The 24,707-nt window shown below is 40.3% G+C and overlaps 1 protein-coding gene and 1 long non-coding RNA gene across 5 annotated transcripts in view; one reads left to right on the plus strand and one right to left on the minus strand.

Moving 5' to 3' along the window:
* The window catches only part of creb5b (cAMP responsive element binding protein 5b), a 38,616-nt gene extending 15,031 nt beyond the window's left edge, over window positions 1-23,585 (minus strand). For 2 of the 4 annotated variants that reach the window (XR_008633468.1, XM_020937530.2), the window contains exons 1-7: window positions 23,513-23,585; window positions 20,241-20,318; window positions 19,553-19,646; window positions 17,263-17,384; window positions 14,664-14,857; window positions 4,598-4,721; window positions 3,264-3,371 (exon numbers count right to left, since the gene is read on the minus strand). Coding sequence is in view for 3 of the 4 variants with exons in the window: in XM_020937530.2 (XP_020793189.1) it covers window positions 3,264-3,371; window positions 4,598-4,721; window positions 14,664-14,857; window positions 17,263-17,384; window positions 19,553-19,646; window positions 20,241-20,294 (696 nt within the window). In the remaining variant the exon portion in view is untranslated. Of the gene's footprint in view, window positions 1-3,263; window positions 3,372-4,597; window positions 4,722-10,889; window positions 10,925-14,663; window positions 14,858-17,262; window positions 17,385-19,552; window positions 19,647-20,240; window positions 20,319-23,512 lie in introns of those variants that run through there. The other 2 variants (XM_055164021.1, XM_055164022.1) reach the window with 2 other exon arrangements.
* LOC129411855 (uncharacterized) lies at window positions 8,494-12,634 on the plus strand. The gene is made up of 4 exons (XR_008633469.1): window positions 8,494-8,761; window positions 9,878-10,106; window positions 11,819-11,869; window positions 12,416-12,634. It is a non-coding gene; the product is annotated as an uncharacterized LOC129411855 (long non-coding RNA).
* Window positions 23,586-24,707: the final 1,122 nt, after the last annotated feature.

Here is a 24,707-nt window from a genome sequence, read left to right on the forward strand (position 1 = left end):
TCATCATTCTGAAACCCATAGATAAGTTTACAAAGGAGAAGTGAGTAATGTATCCTTGTGTTTTTCTTACTCTGTGCATGCCTCTGTGTGTTACTGCACAGCGTTGCAGAGTGGAGCACACAGTCTGTTCACAGGGCCATGTGGAGGGATGACGTAATGCTTTGGCCCGGGCTCTGTGGAACTTGGCCTGCGCTCTGCCCAGTTTCCTCCACTCTGTGAGGGTCAGTGATCCCACAACCACCAACGCACAACACACAGTGCCTTATTCCCCAGACCACAACACAGAAGAACGCAACCACAACAGAATAAAATGCAAAAAAGTAAACCAACCACAAGAGATCTGAAGAGAACCGCAAGAGAACCAAACTCAACCACCACTGAGCAAAACACAACAAAAAAAGTAAGACATGAACCACAACAAAACAGAGGACGTCCTACAAGAGAGCAAAATGGCAGCAAAAAATAGACTCATGCGCAATCACAACAGAACTATAGACTGTATATGTACTGACTATACACAGAATTTAAGCACAAAAAGTGAATACAAGACACAGCTATTTTATACATTTTTTAATCTTTATGCAGCCAGGATTGCCCAGCTGAGAATAAGAAACTCTTTTTCAGAGGAGTCTTGTTCCCGAGGAGGCACTATTATACATGTTTTTAGTGGAAGGGGAAACCGGAGCACCCGGAGGGTACAGCCACAGAGAGAACATGCAAACTCCACACAGAAAAGCTCTAAGAATCAACACAAACAAAAACATAATAGAACCAAATTCAACAACAAATAAGAAAAATATAACCAATATGCAACCAAAAAAAAAAAAAAAACCACACAACGCCAAAAACCACAACTGAACAGACCCCATTAGAGCCAAATGCATCCACAACTGAGCAAAACACAAATGCGACAGTTTAAAACTTAACCACACCATAACAGGGCCCAATCACAAGACTCAGATACAACCAAAAGAGAAGAAAACACAACAGAACCACAAAACTCTGCCTCCACCGCAACACAAGCACACGTAAAAAACACAACACCCCACCACACACCTCCACGATCGAGAAACATTTGACTTTGATTGACTAATCTCTGTGGTGCTTTCAGAAAATAAACCAAAAGCATTACTACTAACATACAAGCACAGCACAGCCTAGCACTTCAATTATGCCACTTAAAGAGAGATAGGGAAGGACAAAGATGGCACTGATGCACAGATATATAGTCTTCAGCCCAGAGAGCACAAACAGAGAACTTACAGTGAGATATGAGTCCCCAAGGGGCCACAGCAGTCCTTCGGCTCATTAACTATTTACACCAGAGACAGGGCTCCCGGCTGCTCTGGCCCACCGCAAAATCAATTAGCCTTCATTAGCCCGGGCTCTGGGGCCAAAGCATACTGCCCCTCACAGACACAGACAGGCAGACAGGCAGGCAGGGGAGGGTTAATCCTGCTCCAGCGACCTCCAGTTACCACCAGATATACTACACAATCACTGGACAACAGAGCCAGCACAACTCTCCCTAAAAGCAAGTGAAAGAACTGATAACATTTACAATACAAAAACTTAAGGTCCTCTCATCTGAAGTTTACAAATGCACTTTGACATCTGTTTCATAAATTCTTTCAATTCTAAATATTTTCTTTAGACTCTTACTAGCCATGTTAATCATTCAGCCACAATCTGACCCTCGTTCCTATTCTCCAAATCTCACACAAGAGTAATTTAGTAGAAATATGTAACTTCTTGTAATTTTTCTGGCAAGTTTTGCAGTTAGATGTATGTTCTTTGTTTTAGGAGGGTTAACATTTGAGAGTGAGGTTTACCGAATGCAATATTAATTCCTTTGCATTCAGTCTTGTGCGTGAATCTTGCAGCCCTCTCTCACTCCATCTATCTGTTCAGTTCATGTCAATCAAAGCTCTTCTTGGGCGCTGTTCTCCCAATGTAAACGTGGAGCAGAAAGAGTGCATCTAGGGTGTGGGGTTACAGTGCGGAGATTTCCCATTGGTGGAAAGTCAACATGGCCGGGGTAATGTGATTAGAGGCGGATTGTGGACGTCGCAGGGGACACATGGGTCTGATCATGGTCCAGTTATCCGATAGCGAGTCCGTATTTATCGACCTGGCCCGGGCGCGGATATTACAGACATTAGAGACCTGCTCCATACTTATGAAGCCTACCTTGAAGATGGGGTCTTGATAACAGAATTAGACTCTCACTTTCTGTGCACAATCATCAAATTCCATCAGATGTGTTCAGACATCAGGGAGCTCTATCTCAATTGATCCACATTTGGTTGTTGTGCTTTGTGTCTCAATGGCCAACTAACCAGAAAGTTGCCTGGCCAAGAGGTCTGCAGCCGTTTAGTGACTGCATATGTTTATGGGAGGCCCAGTCGAGCATTTACAATTCAATTACCCCGATAGAGCAGAAAAAAGATGTGTCTGGATGACGGCCAGAGGAGAGATAAGCCTAATACACTAATATTGTGTTACCCCGAGTGTTACCATAGGAACAGCTGAGGAGATTCAAAAGACTACAAAGACGATCAATCTTGAGAGCGCAGGAGGAAGAGGGAGAATTAAATGCCCTGGGAATGCTCCTGCTCTCCTTTATCAGAGCCATAAGTCTTGTAATGACCTCTGCTACCTCTACCTCTCCACCACACGCTGAACCCTCCAACACAATGAACACTTTTCATTAGAGTCTGTCATTCTCTGATAGCTCTGTCTCTTCTGTTTTTACACAGAGACTTCTCAACTTGTAAGGTTTAGTCTGAAAACATATGTCGCCCTGCCACATTGCTGATACACTATTAAGCAGCAGGATTATAACTGTCAGTCATTAGTAGTAGAACTTGAACTGAACGAACAGGTGTCTTAAGTCTTCGTCTGTCTCAGCTTCAGCTCTCAGCCCCGTCCTACTCCACACTTTAAACTGCTGTTCTGTGAAGGATGAGGTCATTTGGTTTTCCCACTGTGTTAAACTAGTGCTAACAAGTTGCAGAACTTACAGAACATGTTTGGTACATTAAGATATACATCAGGCCGTCAGTGGGCAGCGCAGCCACATAAAGAGGCCTTTATTCAGCCTGAGTCTCCTGCTGCACTGGCAGGTTCAGACACAGCTTTGATTACACACCAATGATGAAATCCACACAGGCCTGGAGTGCAGCGCTGCTGGCACCGCTCAGTGGAAAAGACTGTTTCAATGTGTCCCATATACATCCAGCAGAATGTGCGTTTAGGCTCACCATTTTGGTCTCTGAGTGCATAGCGGGAATGTGAGTGGAGCAGGAGCTGCTGTGGGCCGGCCCGTGCATGCCCATCATATTGGAACCCATAGACATCTGTCTCTCCATCTGAAGATGACAACATTAGCAAATGTCATTCACATAGTTTACACATAATCCAATACAAGACTTTTCTTAATAAATGGGTAAAGAGTACTAGAGTAAATGACATCACTTTTCTGTCCCATGCAACTGTGAAAGATGAGAGGGCCCAAAGTCCTTTTTCACACGACCGGCTGCTGCCCAGTGTGATGATAACTGACCCAAAACAGGAAGCCAGCACAAAAGACTTAACACAGGAAGCTGCAGTAAGAGGGTGTGTGCTCTCAGAGGCAAGCAGTGGGTGTCAGTCAGGCTAACACCTCAAACCAAAGGCCTCTTCACACGGCAGGTCTCAAAAAATGTGAAAGGACAAACAAATACAATTCAATCTCTGTCCATAGAAGTTCCTGGTTAGTGCTGTATTTCAAACTGAAAAATGCATTTATACAAATAAGGCCATGTTCTGTAAGAGGTGTATGTGCATCACCCATGTCATGTGGCCTTAGAGCGACTGAGCTGTGGCGGTGCGGCTCTTTCACTGGGACCCTTCCCCTCTTCTGCTGGCCCCTCCCCCTCTTGTCCTCTTGTCCTCAGAGACTCAGGTCTAATGCTTGACACACAGCCGTAATTGCACTAAGTGTGTTTTGTGTAAAAATATCACCCAAACCTGCACCTCTTTCCTGAACCGTCAATCTTCTCCAGAAAAGCATGGCTCTAATTTAATAAACACTGCAGATGTTTATCCTCACAAAAAGCACAGCATGACATATTACAATGGGAACATTTGCATTGTGTCACAGTATGTTAACTACAGCAGCTTTCTCATAATACTTAAATATTTCAACTTTCTGAATATGACATTGCATTTTGCATCATACAATTACATGCGGACCACTCTGAGGAGTAGGGCTGAACATTTTTGGAGAAAAAAGGTATAATTGTACATGAATAATGTACAAAAAGCAATAATAATAAAAACATTTAAACAAATCCAGGACATTTATTTTATTTATTTTTTAACACATCCAGGACATTTGAGAGAAGATTTAATTATGAACTGCTAAGCCAACATGAACACTGAACATGAGAGATCTAAGCATTACCATTAGCAGATTTAAGAGCTTAGTAAGAGAGTATGTCAAATATTGCAGAGCACATTATAGTATCTAAATAACTGCTGCCTTTACAAATTGCTAATATGATTTGTAAGTGTCTATAAAGGTGTCAGACATGTAGTGTGTGCTGGTACTCACTGGCATGAGCACTGAGGAGCCGGGCATGGTGGGGTCTGGCAGGGTTCCGGGCATGGAGGCGGGCAGAGGCTGTCTCTGTCTGTTCCGAAGGTGCAGCAGCGAGGACAGTGAGCCGGGCACAGGCCTGAGGACACACAACAAGAGGATTACTCAGACTTTGTGCAATATTATCAAGTTCCTCATATGACATTTACAGAGTGGTTTTAAATACACAAACTTTTTTTTAAGACTCATTGTGACTGAATTGAAATGAGTCACAGTGAATTATGAAAACGCGAAAGGAGGAAGTCGGTGTTTAAATCTAATATTTCTCCTAGGTTTTTGGCACATCACCAGTATATATACATTTTTTGTTCAACATCTTTTTCAGACAGAAAAGTGAAGCAGCATGGACCACCTGATCAGTCAATAATCAAAGCACCATATTCTGATGCACATGGCTCTTTCTTAAAGCTATTGATAAAAATATATGAATTTACAAATGTATGAGATGGTTAATATTTCCATTAATATTTAGCATTTAGCAATAACTTGTAAATGGGAAAAAATTATCACCAAAAAATAAATAAATAAATAAAAATAAAAAACAGATCACAGAAGTGAGTCAAAAGTCCTTCTTACCCCTTCCACTGTTTGTTAAAATCTACAGTTTTTCTCCTTATGTAGACCCTTAAAGCTACAATATTTAACTCAATACTTTTATGAGGTACATCAATAACTCTCAGGTTTTTCACCAGTCAATAAAACTCAATCGACCTAGAGCATTTTGAAATGTGCACAAACAGAAACATTTAGAGGCGCACTGTCCAGCCCGTTAATATAATCAATGACCACATCACAGCGGCTCGTGTTACCATGTGGTGAAGCAGTGACACCCAAATAGGTTACACCAACGCTAACTGCCCCCCACCTGAATAAATACCTGTATTTTTCCAGAGCTAAATATGTGCATTTACTCCGACATTTCAGATTGCTCTGTACACACAACCTCACAGCCATTACCATCCCAACAGTGTGTCAGTCCTGTCCAGCATCCCAATTTATCACAATCACACTCATTTAAACGGCATGTGCGACATCTGAGCAAATCCAAACAGTTCCACATGGGAAGAGTCATGAAAGTACAATGAGGGCGCGCAGCTAACTAGTACTGCATTTGAAACAGGTACTGATAGAAATAAGCATGCTTCTATGTCATAACTCAATTTACTGGAAGTTTTAGGGTTTTTTACCGTTGCACTGTAATGAAGTTAAATAGCATAGGTTTCTAATACTATTTTGTCTGTATTTTTGGGGTGTGGATCGACGGGTTAAACATAATTTGTTTTTTGTGGTCATTTTAAAACCATTTGGTACTATGGTGAGACAGAGCCAAACTAACTTTAGCAAAACAAAGTAATTGCAGCATATTGCATCACTAGGCCTCCTCAGCTGTGCTTGAGTAATGTGCAAATTGATTGGAAGAAACTAATGGTTGAAAATAACAGGCTGAACTCTAAAGCTCCTTTAACTGTGTACTGCAGTGTATTGATTTAAACAGAGCTGTTTGACTGATCATACAGATTACCTTCTTTGTTGCTAATTAGAATACATTTCCTCAATAAATACCTTAAAGCTTTTAGTGCTACTCTTATTGTGATTTACCAAAAGGTTAAAGATGCACTACGTAACTTTTCTGGTGGAGAGCCAGCCACCAGCTTAATGGGCGCAAACAAAAATCAAGGGTGTACTGGGCGTGGTACGCAGGGGTAAGCCGTCCACCTACTTTTTCCGACGTGGGATATAAAAAATAACAATTATAAAATAGCTACAACTTAAATGTCAAACCAGAGCTATTGGCAATGGTGAAAACAACCTGCATAGACTTATGATATCTGCAGTACTGTCCTATAGTGACCTGAGACATGAGGGACCAGGACTGATCCGAGAACTGAACCAGGAGGACTAAACCAGGACTGAACCAGGACTAAACCAGGTCTAAACCAGGTCTACACCAGGAATAAACCAGAAGTGAACCAGGATTGAGTGTCGGGACAGGCCCAGAGGTGCAGCCGCGTATACTGTCGGGTGCTTGTGGGCAAAAGGACCAATGCAGAGCTCCGCGCAGACACCCTGCTCAGTCCTGGTTTAGTCCTGGCTTAGATCTGGTTTATTCCTGGTTTAGACCTGGTTCAGTCCTGATTTAGTCTTCCTGGTTCAGTTCTAGGATCAATCCTGGTCCCTCATGATGCAGGTCACTATAGGACAGTACTGCAGATATCATAAGCCTATGCAGGTTGTTTTCACCATTACCAATAGCTCTGGTTTGACATTTAAGATGTAGCTATTTTATAATTGTTATTTTTGTTGTAGTCCTGGTTTAGTCCTGGTTTAGTCCTCCTGGTTCAGTCCTGGGCACATGTGTTGCAGCCTGTGGGATGACGTTACAAACCGCGTACCCCCACTTAAAAAATCCCCACTACACCACTGGTAAGAATGTATGTTTATCAATGTCCCTTTGCAATAAAATAAAAGCAGGATAGTCTCATGCCCAGTGTGGAGCATCTAGGCATCTCCATGGAGACAAGAAAGTGGCCGTACCCCCACATAACATGTTAGTAAGTAAGTAAGTCAGTAAGTAACTGCATTTTTAAAGTATTTAGTAGAGTTATTCAGCAACCCTAGCGAATACTGCATTATTTTGTTTGTTTTGTTCTGTACAAATGAGTCTGTTGCCTATAGATGAGTGAGTCTGAATGCCCATCTCCCCCACGTGCACATGTGTGTCTCTGTGAGTGAATAATAACACTGTGGCTCCGCGGTGGGGGCTGATAATGGTCTGTACCTCTGGCCCTGGCCCCTGGGGGAGAGCAGGTACACTCTGCAGTCCTGACCCACAGCTCTCAAGTTACCACGACGATTCACCAAGCTCCGCCCACACCCATCCCCAGACCGCCGACTGTTGATCATCATCAGCCACTTCGCATATTCTTTCTCATCTCACTTGCGAAGTTTTCATAACAAGTAACCTAAGTCCATATATCACATCAGCTTCAGTACTGCGCTAAACCTGGTAAAAATCTAGTAAAAAAAAAAGAGCTTGTATTGTTTTGAACCACTCCTATATAAATTGTTAATGTTTTTTACTTAAAAGTTTATTTATCTAGCTTCATTCTACTAACTTTGATAGTGTGGTTTTCAGGTTTACAGATGACAACTTGAGCTGTCAAAAGCCTGTTTACACTTGCTCTTCCATCTGTGAAGTTCTACTGTACCAGTCCATCCATCCCAACTCGAGTGTGGAGCAACACAACACAAGGGCTTTGGCTGCCGTCCAGAGAGAGAGGGAGAGAGTGAGAGAGAAACTGAAACAAGAAAAAAAGGAGAGAGAAAGAGAGAGCGAGAGAAAGTAAGACAGAGAAAGGAGGCAAGAAAGAGATAGGGAGAGAGGGAAAGAAAGAAGGAGAGGGATTGAGAGGAGAGGGGAGGGGAGAGAGGGAGAGACAATGGGGGGAAAAGAGCGAGAAAGAATGATACAGTAAGGCAGAGAGAGGATGGAGGGAAAGAGAGAGAAGGAGAGAGAAGAAAGCCAAAAAGAGAGTGAAAGGGAGAAAGAGAGCGTAAGAGAGAAAGACAAGGTAGAGAGTTAGGGAGAGAAAAGAGACAAAGAAAGGAAAACAGAGATAGAGAGAGTGAGACCAAGCAAGAAAAAGAAAGAAAGAGAGAGGGAGAGAAAGAGAGAAAGAGAGAGAGAGGTGCACTCACTTCACTGACTCATATCCTTTCCTCTCTGACTCTGCTCCAGTAATGATGTAATGCTCTTGGCTTCTGGCCCTCCCCCACCCTGTGCCGGCCTACCCCCAGATTTGTCCCTCCCTCCTCTCTTTTCTCCCTTTCTCTTTCTCTCTCTTGCTCCCACTCTTTCCTCTCTTTCCCACTCTCCCTCCCTCTCTCTCTCCCACTCCTTCTCTTCCTCTCTCTCCCACTCTTTCTCTCCCCCTCTCTCTCTCTCTCTCCTCTCCTCGTTCACAGATCTGCTCTCGCTCCTCTCACCCGGGTGAAGTCACTGTGCGCGAGCTCTGGGTTAGACACAGCAGCTACAAAACTTTTGAACGTAACCAAAACAGCCCGGGGCCAACTTCCAGACGCTGAGGAGACGGTGGTGCAGTCTCCATGGTGACGGAGGTAAACATGGAGAGAAACAAGGGCCTCAAACAACTTGCAGCTGCCTGGCTCTCTGAGTAAACACTACACAGGACCTGCCCCTGATTTACTGCCTTTAATCACTGGTGGGAGGAGAGTGCCATGAGGTTTGGACTGAGGAAATAATACCAATCTGATCAAATAAATCAGTGCTAATGGGCTACGACACGGGCTGACTTTTATTAGCGGGCCAAAGGAGGGATGGGTGCTACGCCGGAGTAATGTGCAAGAGGGTGTCTTCACTGGGGAGCACAATTAAACCATACCAATGCAGAGCCAAGCAGAAACGGAAATGATCTGATCAAATAAATTAGTGTTTTGGTATTTTGCCCCTCAACTAAAGCAATATGTGTAGTCTCATTACGTACTAAACCAGGTTCAAGAAATTACAGATGCACTGTACGCTGTCAGTTCCAAGGCTGGACGAATTGGAAGATAAACAAGATAAAATTTTGAATCATGCAAATTACTGCACATAAGACAGGACAGTGTGCCAAAAAAAGAACTTTGCATAGTTACAGTAACAGTGACTCGACCTGTGCATATTGCTGTTGTGTCATTGGGCCAGACATTTCAACCACCTTGTCAATATAGAAATTTGTTGTGTGTGATTGGTAGAGTTCAGAGAGGTAGGTTGGGCAAGTTAGTCTACCCCAGGGCAGGTGTCGCCAAAAAAGGTATTTTTTACCACTGGATGTGGGGAGTGAATAAATAATGCTGTTATAGACCTAGTTTAGTCCTGGTCTAGATGTTAAGTCCCAGTTCTGGTGTGGTGTGCTTTGCCTGAAAAGTTTCGTAGTATGGCACTGGCGACAAGCATCACCAGACGTAGATGTCAGATTTATGGAGTGGCAAGATATACATCAGTAATTTACTTTAATGGCAAACTGTGCAGCTTTGCAGGAAAAAGCAAAAACATCTCCATGGAGACAAGCAGCTGGTGGACTCCACACGTGAAAAGTTGCATTGTGCACCTTTAACCATGCGCTCATCCAAACATGATCTTACACCTCTGTGTTTTCATTCACCCTGTATCCGCTCAGTATTAGCCCAGTCTCCTCCACATCCACATCTGATGCCTATCCTTCTCTTTTGCAGCGTCCTGATCCCTCATTTCCTCCTCTCTTCCTCTCCTCCATCTCCCCCTCTGATCCCCTGTTTCCACACTGGCTCGGTGCTGTCAGTGCGTCTATGTTGGAGCCTGCATGTGTGGTGGCCGCGGGGCAGGGATGACACAGTCCCGCTGGAATGAAGAGGGAACAGAGACTGGGCGTTCCTCGACACTGTTAAACCCACTGCACTACACAATGAGCTCATCTTAATTCAGGTCAGATGGACTTCCTCTGCTTTTGCCTGTAATTAATCTGATCATATACTTGTGTTAATCCTGTCAAACATCGCATATACGCAAACACTCGGGGCACCTCTGGCACTTAGCAAAGGTCCTGCTCTCGGGACAGACCTCCTTCCTTCTCTACACTTTAAAAGCAATCTAATCATAAACAATAATAAAGCAGGTTTTGTTGAAATAGTTGGGTTGAATAGGTCAAAGTTTGTCCGTGGAACACCCATAAGTCTCTGCAGGGGCTATTGTCATTTCTTGCACAATGCTTGTTGAAATCAGCTGTGTTTTATTTGATTATCGCTTTGGAAAATGTTATGCAATCCATGAAAGGATAACATTGAAAGTTGTAATGGAAAAACAATAAATTGTACCTCTATAATTAATTAATTGTACAATAATAAGACATACATATTTTAGTTGTCTGAAAATGACATGTTTAGGTGCACCGTAATATTTTAAGTCTAACAAATACTTTTACTTAGGGCTGGGCGTAAGGCAAAACATGCCTCATAATGATTGATTGAGACAGCTGATTCAGTTGAAATGTATTATTTTAAATAAATAAAATGCCTTCCAATATGGATTTCATGTGTATAGACAAAACAGACTAATTAGAGCCTCTTAACAGAAAAATAGTCCAATGTATTCTTCTAAAGTCGTAACTCTGTTCCAAATCACATGCTTTTAATGACAGAGGACTGGCTATAAATCTTCAGATAAAAACAAACAAACATATCTTTGAGAATATGAAATTATTATAAATACCCTCTTTTGAAGTAAATCATTGGCCAGCCAAAATTTTGTTGAAGAAACACAGGAAGTTAACAGCAAATGTGTCACACACCGCTTATGCACGACATGAAACCAGATCATAAAAAGAACCACCGTCTTTCTGCGTTACTTCCCCTAAAGGCAACACTGGGAACCACAAACAGTTTGGAGAGTGGAAGGTGTGAAAACGTAATGAGATGTTTTAGATACATGGGGAAACCAAACCAATAAATAACTTCCTTTGCACAAACAGCAATGCAGCCGGCACGTTGCACAAATCATGAAACATCGCTAAGTATCTCATAGTATCAAGAAATGACAAGCTTCTTGTGGGAATCATACATTTCTATAACAAATCAGAGGTGGGTAGAGTAACCAAAAATGAACGTAAATAAAAATAATATTATTACTAATGAAGAAGTCTAAATCAGTGGTCCAAGAAATGACTCAAGTAAGAGTTAAAAAGCATTTGGGGAAACTACGACACATGTAAGAGAATTGTAAGACTAACTGTTATGTTGAGACTAACTCAACATAACATCTGATTTATAATTTGTAAATGAATGTAAATGCACAAAATCTGCTTTTGGGCATTATGAGAAAAACTAAAACACAACTGAAGGAGTGGTGCAAGAAACACAGACGCTCAAATGATTTAATATTGTCAATATAAACTTTTGGGAAGAGTAACCAAAACCTTTACTCAACAGTATTGTTACACTGCAATATTATGATAGAAGTAAAACTATGATATCTGAAAACTACTCCAACTACTCATTAAAAAGTAAAAAAAAAAAAAATTTAACAGTACTACCCACATCTGTATCTAATATCTGACAGAGAAATATGGAGGTGTTGAAAACCACATCAAAAAACCTGACAAGTAGGTATTTAACCACATCTGTGCTTTACTGTGTTCTTAGTTAAGCCAGGTGCATCCAACTGTCTCTTGATCACTGAGAGAAGAATGCCAAGTGAGTACCTGCATCATACCAGCACCTCAAAACACACGATAAGGATGAACACAAGTTTCTATCAGAGCCTGATTATGATAAGATCAAAATAGCGGTTTTGAAGATAAGCAAAATCAGAGCACTGGGAATATTCTATGAGAAGAAATTAAGGAGGAGAAGTTAAAAGATCTGGAAAAAAAATGCAATGTAATCTTTCACGAAATGGTATGAGATATTCCTGCCCTTTTATGGTATATTTTACAGCACAACCAAGACATTTACAGGCATGTTTTAGCACATTTCTGTTGGACTGCAAAATATCATCTGACTATGTGATTATGTTATCATACAAACATAATTACTCCCCAAAAGTTAGAGATTTTTGTCAATGTGGCCCACCACTAATGCCCCGCACATTTAACTCATAACTGTAACCCAGCCGCAGATGTTTTAAATTGAAGCAAAAATCTTTTAGAAGTGTTATACACCAGTTTGTGTTTGCGTGTTAATGACAGTTGTGACATTAAAATGGGCTGTTCTTTTTCACACTGGCTTGTGTCGGTTTAGGTCCCAGAAGAGCCCAGAGCGAGAGGAGAAAAGAGAAAGAGTGAGTGGTCCTCAGGTTTCACAGCTGCCGGCCCCGATCAGCCCCAAAGTAAATGGACTTGAGGAAAGCCAATCCTAATTGATTCCAAGCCTCAAAGCTCTTTAGTAAACATTGTGGAACAATGAAAATGACTTGTTATCCTAATTCATTGGATGCTGTATGTGAGTTGCACCAGCCAGGCAAAGGGATCCAAGATTATAGTGATCAGACAAAGATTTGTTCTTATCAGATGTTTTCCCTACTCTGCCTACATTACTTCCAAACTAACTGAAATAAACCATATTTATGGTTTTATGACTTTGGTTGGTAAATCACTTGTTGGGGTTCAAAGCATTTATAGCATTGGTCACTATGATGCTGAAGCTAACACACTATTGTGTTTTCTATTATAAAATGAAGAAGATAATGAGAATCATATAGTATGAACTGGATAAATAGGTGAGCATTAGCTGAAGGAAGGTGCAGAGTTTTAATGACAGGTAAACTCAGGTGAGGCAGAGCAGGCCAAGTCTCTGTTACAGCAGTGATTGCTGCTCCTTCAAGGGGATGAAATTCCACCCTGTTCTGGACAAAGAGCCCAGTGCAGTGTCAGTCAGGCTTAACTGATGTGCCTCCATCCAATATTCACCAGCTCCTCAAGCTGTAAATCTACACAAGCAGCAACACACAGCTCAACCACACAGGCCTACACAGCTCCATACAGCAACATAGAGCTACATAGACCAGGCTCTGAAAGGGGCCACATGGCAGTGGCGAAAGCTCTCAAAACTATTAAGTATCCACAAACTAAAGAGAATTTATGAAAAAAAAAATATTTACACAGAAAACTAAACAGCACATTTATTTGTAAATATGCAGAATAAACTCTCAAAACTCCATCTTATTCACTCCAATCCTTCTCTTTTTTTTGCTGTGGTCCATATAAAATCAACAGTCAACTAAAAACCATTGACCGATTAATCAACTAAGGGATTAAAGGACTACAGCCCTAAGCAACACACAGTTTCACAACACAAAATATCTTCATCTAGATACTAATCAATGCTCAAACTAGAAAGTAGATACTCATTTGAACAAGTATCAATACTGAACAAAATACAAAAATAGGACAAAGTTAGACCTTTCTTGAAAAGTGTTAAAATAGTCTTGATCCTAGAGCTCAGCCTGAACCTCTCCGTGTCCAGGAGTGCCACAAGCAAAAAACACGCCTGACACCAACCGCAGCAGCAAAACCAGAGACGGGGCAGAAACACTGTAGGATTTTAAATATGTGGCAATTAATAAAAACAAATAAGTTGCTATAAATGGTACTTTAAATAAACAAGTATGCTATCTGCACTGACAAATGTGTTTATTACATAATGTTTGTGTTACTTAATACCCCACAGTGACAGAGAGGCTGGTCTAAGTGTTGGACTAAATTTCCCATAGAGAGAAAGGAACTATTTTAGAGCATGAAATGCTAAACTGTTGTAAAAGCAGTCACGGCTGGGTCCTCAACAATGACCTCATCGTATCCTCTGGGAGCCTGTGGCATGCTCTGCTGTGGGACAATACTCAACGAACAGCAAACCATGAATCTCAGGACGCACACACGGCACAAATGTAACAAAACCCCGACATCCCCCTTGAGACTGAGGCAGCTGACAGCACCATACAAAGACCAGTTCAGCTCGAGGCCGTCGCCATGACACTGTTGAGGTGAGACCCCCAAAGATCACCTTTCTACAGGACACAGACCCACATAACACCATGTCTGTCACAGAGTAATATAGTCCTGTCACGATAACACATTTTGCAACAGAAAATATCACAATAAATAATAACACTAGAACTACTTTATGCCACTGACACCGATAACCCCAAATCAGGATAATTCCCCAAAATACATATTCTACATGTACAGTAAATAGATAGCATAAATTTAGTAGGCAGTTTTTTGTTGTTTTTTTTAAGTTCACCGCAATGCAAAGAGAATTTACACATGATAAATATTAAACAAAAAAAAACTTAGTGAAGTTAGTGAAATTAGTACATCATTCCTTCTATATTTGTCTGATGTACAGTATGTGAACCACAGTTAATCTACTAAGGGGACAAGATGAACATTCTTAGCCTATGAACAATATGTTGATATAATTTATTGTGACAGGCCAAGAGTAATAATAATGTTCTCGTTTCTTCTCTAACATGAGCATAAGGACTCACCCGATCTGTCTGTTTGTGGAGGGTGCCTGAGTGATGACGGAGCTGGACTGCGGTGAGGGCAGGGCCTGCTGGATGACGATGCTGGTGTCGTGGTTGCCCATCCGTGAGTGGGGCGGCTGGTGCGGGGGCGGCTGGTGCGGGGGTTGGTTGTGCGGGGGCTGGTTGTGCGGGGCCTGGCTATGCAGCGTGATGTTCTGCAGACAAACAGTGTTCAAGGTGAGAAAGTGTCAGACTGTCACATTCTTTCCACCAGTGCAGTTTCATCACAACAGCATCGGGGCTGTTTGGCCTTGGGCACCATAGCTCTCTGGATAATGAGGAACTCTATAAATTATCATGTGCAGGTTTCTCCTGAGTGCAGAGCGTAATCAACACCACATTTCTCTTCTTATGTGGACTTGACAGAAAAACACAAGGTCCTGGTACAAACTATTCACATGTAAATGAAATGTCTGAAGAACCTCTTCATAGCAACATGGGACATCTCAAGGATTACTGTTATACAATAAACAAATAAACTCATTAAAGCTGAACTATGTAACTTTTCTGGTGTAGGGTTTGCCACCTGCCACCTCCACTTTTTTTGTGTAGGGTCTGCTTGGAGATGTTATCGCTTGTCTGCCTCTCTATCTCCATGGAGACATACAGTATATACGCCATCAGGCCAAGTTACACGTCAGACTGGAAGAGAAGCAAATCCCATTCATGTTAGGAATAGATGTTTGTCAAGGTATTTTAAGAGCCTGTATTTGAATAAATGCAGTATAGAAATGTTTAATGCCATACTGTGGGAGAACATCTTGAAGACAAGCTGACCTCCCCACCAAAAAAAATACATAGTAAACATTTAATGAGTTAATTTAGTAGTAATAAAGGCATTACATTAAATTGCAATTTTGTACAGATTTTTACTCTGTAACAGTCACCATTGGAGCCATCAATGATACACTGTTTATGTTGTTATATTTATTTTTACTGAAAAGACTGATGTTTGTACCTGATGTCATGACTAAATAAGTCAAATGTGTAAGAGTCTGGAGTTTGCCTCTCCATATGAAGCTCCGTCCTCTCAGAGCTGCTCAGACAGGCCTGTGCTGACACTGCAGGACCTCCCTCTTTAAACCACACAACCTGAGGCCAGACTCTGACCTGAGGCATCCACAGACATGAGATAACCTCTGTCTGCTGCTGCTGATTCCACTAGTCCTCAGGTTTTAGGTAGGTAGGCCTCTCACCATAATCACAATATTGTTCAGTGATAGCAGGAACAATTATTTTTCAGGGGCAATATTTATTGTGGATTCTTCTTTTTTTTTCTTCTTTTACTAGTGGGGAACTTTTTTTTTTTCAGCACTATGATAACGTTTGAGTTTCAAATGCAAATTAATTTTATGACTCATTACAAATGCAAAGTCACTTTCATTTTGTTATTCATTTATTGCACCTTGTTTTTTTTAAACAATATTGTGCTTTTAAAAACATTTTTGAGGACAATCTTTACATTTTGTATCAGTGGCATAATTAAATTTCACTATTATTGTTTATTGTCTATATTTTCTATAGCATTATAGCACACTTTAAAATGTCATTGTGAAAAGTATCACACAAAACTATAATACTGAAACCACTGACATAATAACTGGAAATTCAGACAATCCCAGTTAACTTTCTTCTCAATGAGGAAATATTGTTCTTTCTATGATATATTGAATAAGTCAGTATAGTAATTACTGTGACAGGCCTAGTTTAAGGTGAAGGTACCTCAGGGGGATTCCATAATGTATAAATGATCACAGAGTTCTAGCAATGCAAATGCTGGGTCAGGTTTTTTACAGAAACTCAACTTGTTTCTATGTAATAAAAGAAAAAAAATCATGCTGACAGAGTGTTTTGGAGCTGTTTGAAGTCTCAGGTGAAGAACTGGCTCTCTGCTCCTGTCAGGGGTCACAGAGGTTCACCTGCCTGTCTGTCTCTGTCAACAAGACTAATTGTGTTCAGGAGTGACATGGCTAAGATTGAGGCTGCGTTTACATTTGCACACAACACATCTAACTAGAGACTAAATGGGACTAAACCTAGGCAAGATCAGAACTAAACTGGAACAATTCTAGTCGAACAGGAGCAAACCGAGTCTACATGAGGGCTAAACAGGGCCAAACCAGGACACGTGTACATGTGTGAATCCACCCTAAAACACTGTAGTGCATGTAAACTATAACAGACAGATGTCAAGAATGAGTTCATAGCTGATAATAGAATAATAGCAACCATGTTGAAATCTGGTGAGATCAAACTGCTACAAAATGTTTTGTTCCTATGGAGAATGACCTTAGGAGTTTTTCCCCACCAATCTATTGCTAATAAAGGGTATAACTTATACCCAACTAATGTGTGTCGTAAAAATAAGTTGTAGAAAAACAAAATATGACATACAGTAATTATGGCTAATAAAAATATTATATAAATGTATGTTTCTTCCTTCCCTTAATAACAGGACAGCCAAGCACCAATGACCACCCTGTGGGTGGTCATGACTTTGGGTTCAAAAAGGTTTTACTTTAGCCTGAAGGGAAGGGGGGGTCTTCTCTTCTGGTGGTACCTGTTTACTGTCCTCCTCTTCCTGAGCCTTGCAGAACTCCTGTTCAATCGAGCAGTCCAGGTCACTGAAGAGCCCCACCTCCTCACAGTTCTTCAAGAAGCGTGTCGGCGTGGGGGTCTGGTCTGAAAACAAAGACAGAAAATACATATTCATACATACTCATTATACAATTAATTTTATTTATTTATTTAACGTTAGCAGAATGCCAGTGTTTGAAATAATGAGAAAATGTTCTCAAGCAAAATATATCAATTCAACAATTCATTATAGATAAGAGTGGATAAATAGTACTTGGTCATGTTATAAAGAATTTTATTGACTGTGACTTCAGTTCATTTCAGAGCATTTCATAACAAATACAATTTTGTATTTTGTCACATCCATAAACAGTTTCTTCCTATGAAAAAGAAAGAAGGAAAGAAGTCATTTGAGAGCCCATGTCGTCTCACTGTTTACAAAGGAAGTAAAAAAATTTTTATGTTAATGTAAAACAAAAATATACCCTTTTGACAGGACTATTTGAGCTGACGGAGCCCAGAGCATGCTCAGAGTGGGGAGGGTCTCATTTGTGGAGCTGCAGGGTTCAACTTGACTTTGGGGGTGCACACAGATCAGGTTTCACATGACTGAGGGTGATTTCAGGATCAGGATTGTTTTAAAGGTTAAAAGCAAATTTAAAGCTTTGTTTATTTATTCTGGTTAGACTGGGGAATGACCAAAGAAATGATGCTGAACAAAATATATAGCACTGCTCTGATTTCCATGAACAAAATTAGTAAAACCATCACTGGCTATCCTTCTTCTGTCCTCAAAACTGTTTGTAATAGAATATCTAAAAAGACTTTAACTTAAAATTCTAAGCCATGTTCAAAATAAACAAAGATAAATTGTGACTGATATTTTCCTGAAATATGAAACTAAACAAAAACATAGAAGTTTGTGTCTGGCATTTGTAGTGTTTTCATGTAAAAAGTAATTTCACGCACTTAAGGTTTGTCATGTTTTTTTCTTGAAAACAGCACATTTATTTTTCCACATAGAGCATATCGAGAAAAGTAGCATTGAATGAGTCTAATACGATGCTATTTTGTATATTATTTTTATATATTTTTTATTTCCTATGGGTTAGTCTTTGCTTAAGTACACCATTTGCGGTTCACACTTGTTTTCTTGAGCGCTACATTTTGTGCGAAAATTTTGTGTCATGTTTAACTATGCTGTGAAGTTACCGCAGTATCACTATCACACTTTTAATTCTGAGCTCTCACTCTATAATATGTTATAACAATAACACTCTGAGGCATTGTAACTCTGATGCTGTAGAGGTCAATGAGGATCTGGCCTAGAAAATCCAATCCCGCTGTCCAGTGTAAATAATAAAAAAGGTACAATTTCAGTGGCCTGGCTGTCGTGCTGCTCTGTCTTTGACGCCAAGGTCATTGGTTGGCCTTGAGCAGTACATTTAGGTAATCGTGGTCAGTGATATGAATATTAACCTAATGGTGAAAACAAGTGCAAAGTCAAAGTTTTCAGATCATGAAACCTCAAATAAGGACAGAACCCTACTGTAAAATACAAATGCAGTTTTAATTTTTTTAAACATCAAAATACTCAAATATGTGGTATAAACTATTGCCATTGTTTTTGTTTGTTTGTTTATTTTTTTTACTGAATTTATCTAACATAGATTATGTAGGAGCTATTTGCCTATTTTGATTATCCAAAGATTTACTTAATTGTCTAAGTGAAACTAATTTACTAATTTGATTTAGGTATCTCTGTGTTTATTTTTGTTTTTGCTGTCTTTCCTATGGATTAGTCGCTTAGGGGGAAATAGTGGGCTAATACAGAGTGCACCTGGGTGGGTCTATGCTTTTTTATCTGTCAGCAAGTAGTCTTTGAACATATATGTTTGTTATTTGCCCGCCAACTTGGAAATAACATAAATAAAACAGCATTTCTGAATGGACATTGATTTTATACTGCATAAACCACATACCCAATGGTGTGTAAAAGTGATTATTTGACCTATGTTTAGACTCATAGGTTTTGAGCTATGTTTTACTTAGGTTTGACAAATAATTCAGCATACCTATTTCTTATATTATTATAGTTTAATCTCATATTTGGGTGCTCCTGCTCTTTCTGTCTGAGTGAATTGGCACAGGGGAGGAACAGACATGCTGTAAAGTGTGCTGATGATACAGACGTGTGTCTGGGAGCATGAGTCAGACGCACACACCTGCACAAGTGCTGCAGATTTCCTGTGAAGACTGTAGCTATAACTTACCTGATAACATGTTGTCGTTCTTTATGGCAGGGAACTTGAGGGTCATCTCATGTTTGTGTCGGTGGATCATCAGATGGTCTTCTGTGGGAAAGCGCTATCAAGGAGGAACAAAGACAGAAAAATTTACTTATTTTACTTATTTCCATGAAGATTTTTTTTTTTTTGCTTTGCTCAAAATGTTCCACACTTTGGCAGCAGTACTTCTCATACAATCATACAATCTCCATGTAGACAAGCATAAAACACCACCAGGCCAATGAACAGATCTGTGGAGAGGTGATCCCACTCACAATAATACAATTATAATGTGATTTAAAAAATAATTGACTAAATACATGTTAAGTAAGTAGAACATTACAGTGTGGAACATTCCAAGCAAAGCAGTAATATCTACATCATGGCCAACCCCCCACTGGAAATGCTACACAGTGCACCTTTATAATGCTAACTACATGAGTAATTCTGCTTATTGACAACAAACATGTAATTTTGCTTTGCTTAAATTAACAGCTTTTTGATGAATAGAATTTTGCTGAATAAATTTTTGATGAATGACCTTTAGCTCTATGCTTTCTGTCCATGCAGTAACTTCACTTTTATTCTATTCTCCCTTGTGCACGTAGCCTCCTCTATGTAACGCTCTTATTACAGTTCAGGTAAAAGGATGTGCACTCTTTGACCTCTTCACCTGAGAACAGCCAGGGGCGGTGCACACAAACGGCCTTTCCTGGTCTGCGTTCATCACTCTGGTCAGCTTCTCATACAACTGTGGAGAAAAAAGAAATTTGTTTTTTCACAAGAGAAAGTAAAGTGTATCCGATTTATGCTTTCAAATTAGGATTCAGGATCACAGCGCGCATTTGAAACACACCCAGGAGTATTAGTATTTGAGAGAACACTGAAATATGAACTGCTAAAAAACTAATACAGGAATCACATTCAGAACACGTTTGTAGAAGTCTAGACTACAGGCTTAGCAAGTCATTTCCATAAAAGGCAGAATATTTAGTTGTTTCCTTGAGGACATCCTATTACATAACAATATGTGATAAATGCAACAACTGAAATGTGATTAAGAATAATTGTGCAGTATAAATGTGCATCCCTGAAAACATCATACTGAAAGTATAGAGAAGGTTAAGTATATGTAACCCATGTTAAAGGGATTCAGCTAAACTAAACATTTTGTGAATAATATAAATCAATACCAACATGTTTATATTTAACTACATAATAATATGAGGTCAATGAGAGAATAAAATTCACTGAATATCGTGATTCTATGTGAAAAAAAAAACTGTACACAAGACAATTGTCTGCATCTAGCGTAGTTTGTCTATAGTAACGTAGAATTAAAATATCTGACTTTTTCAATAGCTGTTGCTGTTGACACATATTTTACACAAAACGATTTGCATGAGTCCAGCTGCATGTCCCGTGTCAACCATGAATGCCTTCATACATTATGGGTGTATATGTGCCTTTTACATGGGCACAGACTATTTCCTCAAGCTCAGTCAAAACACTCAAATATTGTGTTTAGCGCAGTAGTCCTGTTTTCCTAACAAGCTGTAGTTCATGACGGAGGCTGCAGGACCACGTCTGGACAGGGTCTCTGTGTCAGGCTCAGCTCTGCTCCCTCTTTCTCTCACTACAGGGGCCCTGCATCTGCAGAGCGGCCCCTGGACTCACCTGCTCTGCTGTCACACAATAAACACCAACAACATACATATCATACTTTATAAAGGTTCAAGATTTTTGATGTTTTGCTACAAGATATGTTCATATAGCAAAACATTGATTTATAATAAGAATACTTCCATCAGTGCAATTCATGTACATATCCCAAAAAGGGAATGGAGGGAAGAAGTGTAAACTTATCCCATCCTTTACATTCTAGGGTTGTCAATGCAATTGATCGATAGCAAAACTAGTATTGAAACAAGATACTTATTTGAGCAGGAATTAGTACTATGAACAGTCTTGACCTTTTTCAGAAATACTATGACTGCATGGTAAAATTTAAGAAATAATTATTGTTATGGGTTGAAAATTACATTTGACTGTTTAAAATCTTGTTGATACAATGAAGATGTTAAAGGAGCCCACAGTCTTCTGTATCGCTGTATTTTATGAAAAAAATAAAAATAAAAAAATAAAAATCTTGAGTGTATTGACTATCATGACAAGAATATGCAGGTTTTATTCTTGTCATGATACATGATACTCTGCCTTTAAATTGTGTGTTTTCGCAGAATGGACAAATAAATTTCACTACACACAAATCAATAAATTTTAACTTTTAACTTAACATACTTTTTAATCATCACAAATTTCACAGAAAAATCGGCACATACCACCTTCACCTTGACTGTTCGTCTTTGATATAGATGTTTTAGGTTAGCAAAGGAAATTTAGTTACACTTTACATTAACTAAATCCTGATGTGAGAGGGGGGAAGGATTAGGCTGTGGAGTTCGATTTCATGTGGAGCAAGGGAGAATTCTCCAGGTAGGTCGTATAGAACAATTTAAACAATATGGTGAGGAAAAGAGGGTTTAGCTGGAAAGGCATTTGGGGGTTATGGCACACACAAAGAAACGTGGTCAATCAACCCCCCTATACCTTTCACCTACACTTTGACAACTCAGGTCCATGGTATGAACTCGGCAACGCCTGAGGCAACTTCTCCTGCACTTAAAGCAAACATTTAGCTCAAAACCAAAACAAAGCTGGTCCATGTGTACAAAACCTACAGTGGAGGATTTCCTATAAAAAAGGACAATTATCTAAATCCTTTAAATGCAATGTAAAGGAAACCAGATGCACAGAAACTTTTAATGCATTCAACAACCTGAGTGTGAATTTGTATTACAAGTCACAAAAACTACTAAAAGTACAAGACAAGCAAATTATCTTGTTGAATAAAAGTGAAAAAATACATGTACATTTTTTTTTTTATTAATTACAATATGATTTACAGTATATAGTTTTAATTTAGCATTAGATCAAGGTGGGTTTCAACAGAGATGAAGTTGTTTATACAGGCACTTCATAATTTGTAGCGCAGTGTATTGCAACAAAACATGTCAGTATTTTTCTATTGCCAAAAGATAATTATAACGTGCCACACTCACATATCTTAGACTATTGATGCAGCCAATTAAAACTAGACAGGGGATAAAACTAGACCATAATGAATTCACTTAAAAACAAGTGGTTATTGATAGTGTTGTCACATAAACGCAATAAAAGCGAGTGATTAAAACACGAACAGCGGTCACAAAGCACGCCTTGTCAGCAACCCTTCTCAAAGAAACCTCCGCGTCTCGACAACATTTAATCAAATATCGACTAACCTGCAGAATGACGTAATGCTGGTCACTTCTAATACGGATAAATAAGGCATAAATAAGATTGAGTTTTTCAGTAATTGTAAACGAACCTTTCAATCTGCATAGTTTTCATCCGGGCAGTGACAGGACGCAGCGTGCACCGGTTAAAGGCTCTATCCGGAGATGGGACAACAGGCGTGACAATGGTGCAAAGACGCAGGGACGACGGAGGAGCGCTCGGGTGGTACATTAACGTCTAGTGCAATGAAAAAGCTGTGCACTAATGTTTTCATCAATTACCACGAGTACCCTTGTGTTGCGGTGCGCTAGACACGGACTGGTCCGAGCAGCAGCACTTGACTCGAGTTGAACTTCAACAGGCAACAGGCAACGATGGAGTGAGATGGCAATGCAATTATTCACACAAAACCGATCCAGTATTTTCTATTCTTTTATCCTCCGTGCAAATAAATGAGGAGAAACAATGCGTTGGCAAACAGTGGAGCGAACTCATCACAAGCTGTTGCACAAAAAGAGACAAAAGTAGCAGAAGCGCGGAGTGACACAAAGCCAGTACATGCGCATGCACGAAAGCCCGCGTGCTCAAGTATGCTTTTCAACTTACCAAACAAATGTAGAAAATGTGAAGCAGTCTCTCAGAAGAAACCACGTTGGACTGAGAAAAGATTACAATACGATCTATTTAGAGAAGCATAACGTCACCCCGGGCTGACGTCACGTGGGATTCCTGAACTTCTAAATCATTGCGGTCCACGAGAGAGGCGGCGCGAGGCGGCGCGAGGCGGGCGGAGTCAGCCAAAACACGCCCCGAGCCCAGAGACAGACCGTGAAGAGCGAACCGGGAGCCAAAAGGGTGGACGTCCCAAGCGCACATGCAAAACAACCACACACTTTGCGCTGGGAGACAAACCCGAGCGTCAAACCATAACGAACCAAAACACGAGGGCAGCAGTCGCACACTGAGCTGAGCCTCTGCCCCTCGATGTGTGCGCATGCTGTACACTCACCCGAGCTCAATCTGACTGTTCTGTCAGTAAGGACAAATGCTTTCTCTGCATCTTGTATTTGCAATCACATTACTTTTGAAGTTTGAATTGAAAGAGGGAACAATAATTTGATGGGAAAATGTAATTCAGAAGGTTTGATTACTGAATGAAAACTCACTGAGAAAAGCTTTGCTGTACCTGTGTAATTAACTGCTAAATGCCCAACAGAACAGTCTGTCAGGGGTCTGAGTACTGCTCCAACACATTAGAGAAGATTTAAACATGTCTGAGGCCCAGCACATTTATGTTGGACTGCATGACCCGCTGGTGCCGGGCGGCTGTGGTTGAAGCACCACAGACAGTGGCAGTGAGTCCTGACTCTGGGATTAATGACTGCTCACTGGGAGAAATGTTTACCACTCTGCACCGAGCACTCCACTCTCTAAGAGCATAGTCATTTCAACAATACGCTGTGTGAAAAGCCCCATAACTCAGAGCCTGTCTGCCTCTGTCTTTTAACCAGAGCTTTAATCAACCTTTATGACATCCTTTTGTCTCTTTATGGTCTATATATTTCGCAACCAATCCAAACATTATGCTCCCAATGGAGCAGACTATTAAGGCTGCAAGAGCCAGAATAGTTTGGGTCACTGACCCACACTAAAGCAGATTTGATCTATATTATACTAAACCTTTTTATTATTATGCCTTTGTGTAATGGCTTTGAGAAAGATCACCTTGGGATGATTAGCACTCAAGGGCTTTTTGTTGAAACAGGATTGAATTTCAATAACAAATATATAAAAAACAGAC

This window comes from Boleophthalmus pectinirostris, unplaced genomic scaffold, assembly GCF_026225935.1.
Source record: "Boleophthalmus pectinirostris isolate CB_2022bp ecotype Guang Dong unplaced genomic scaffold, ASM2622593v1 HiC_scaffold_6, whole genome shotgun sequence".
NCBI lineage: Eukaryota > Metazoa > Chordata > Actinopteri > Gobiiformes > Gobiidae > Boleophthalmus > Boleophthalmus pectinirostris.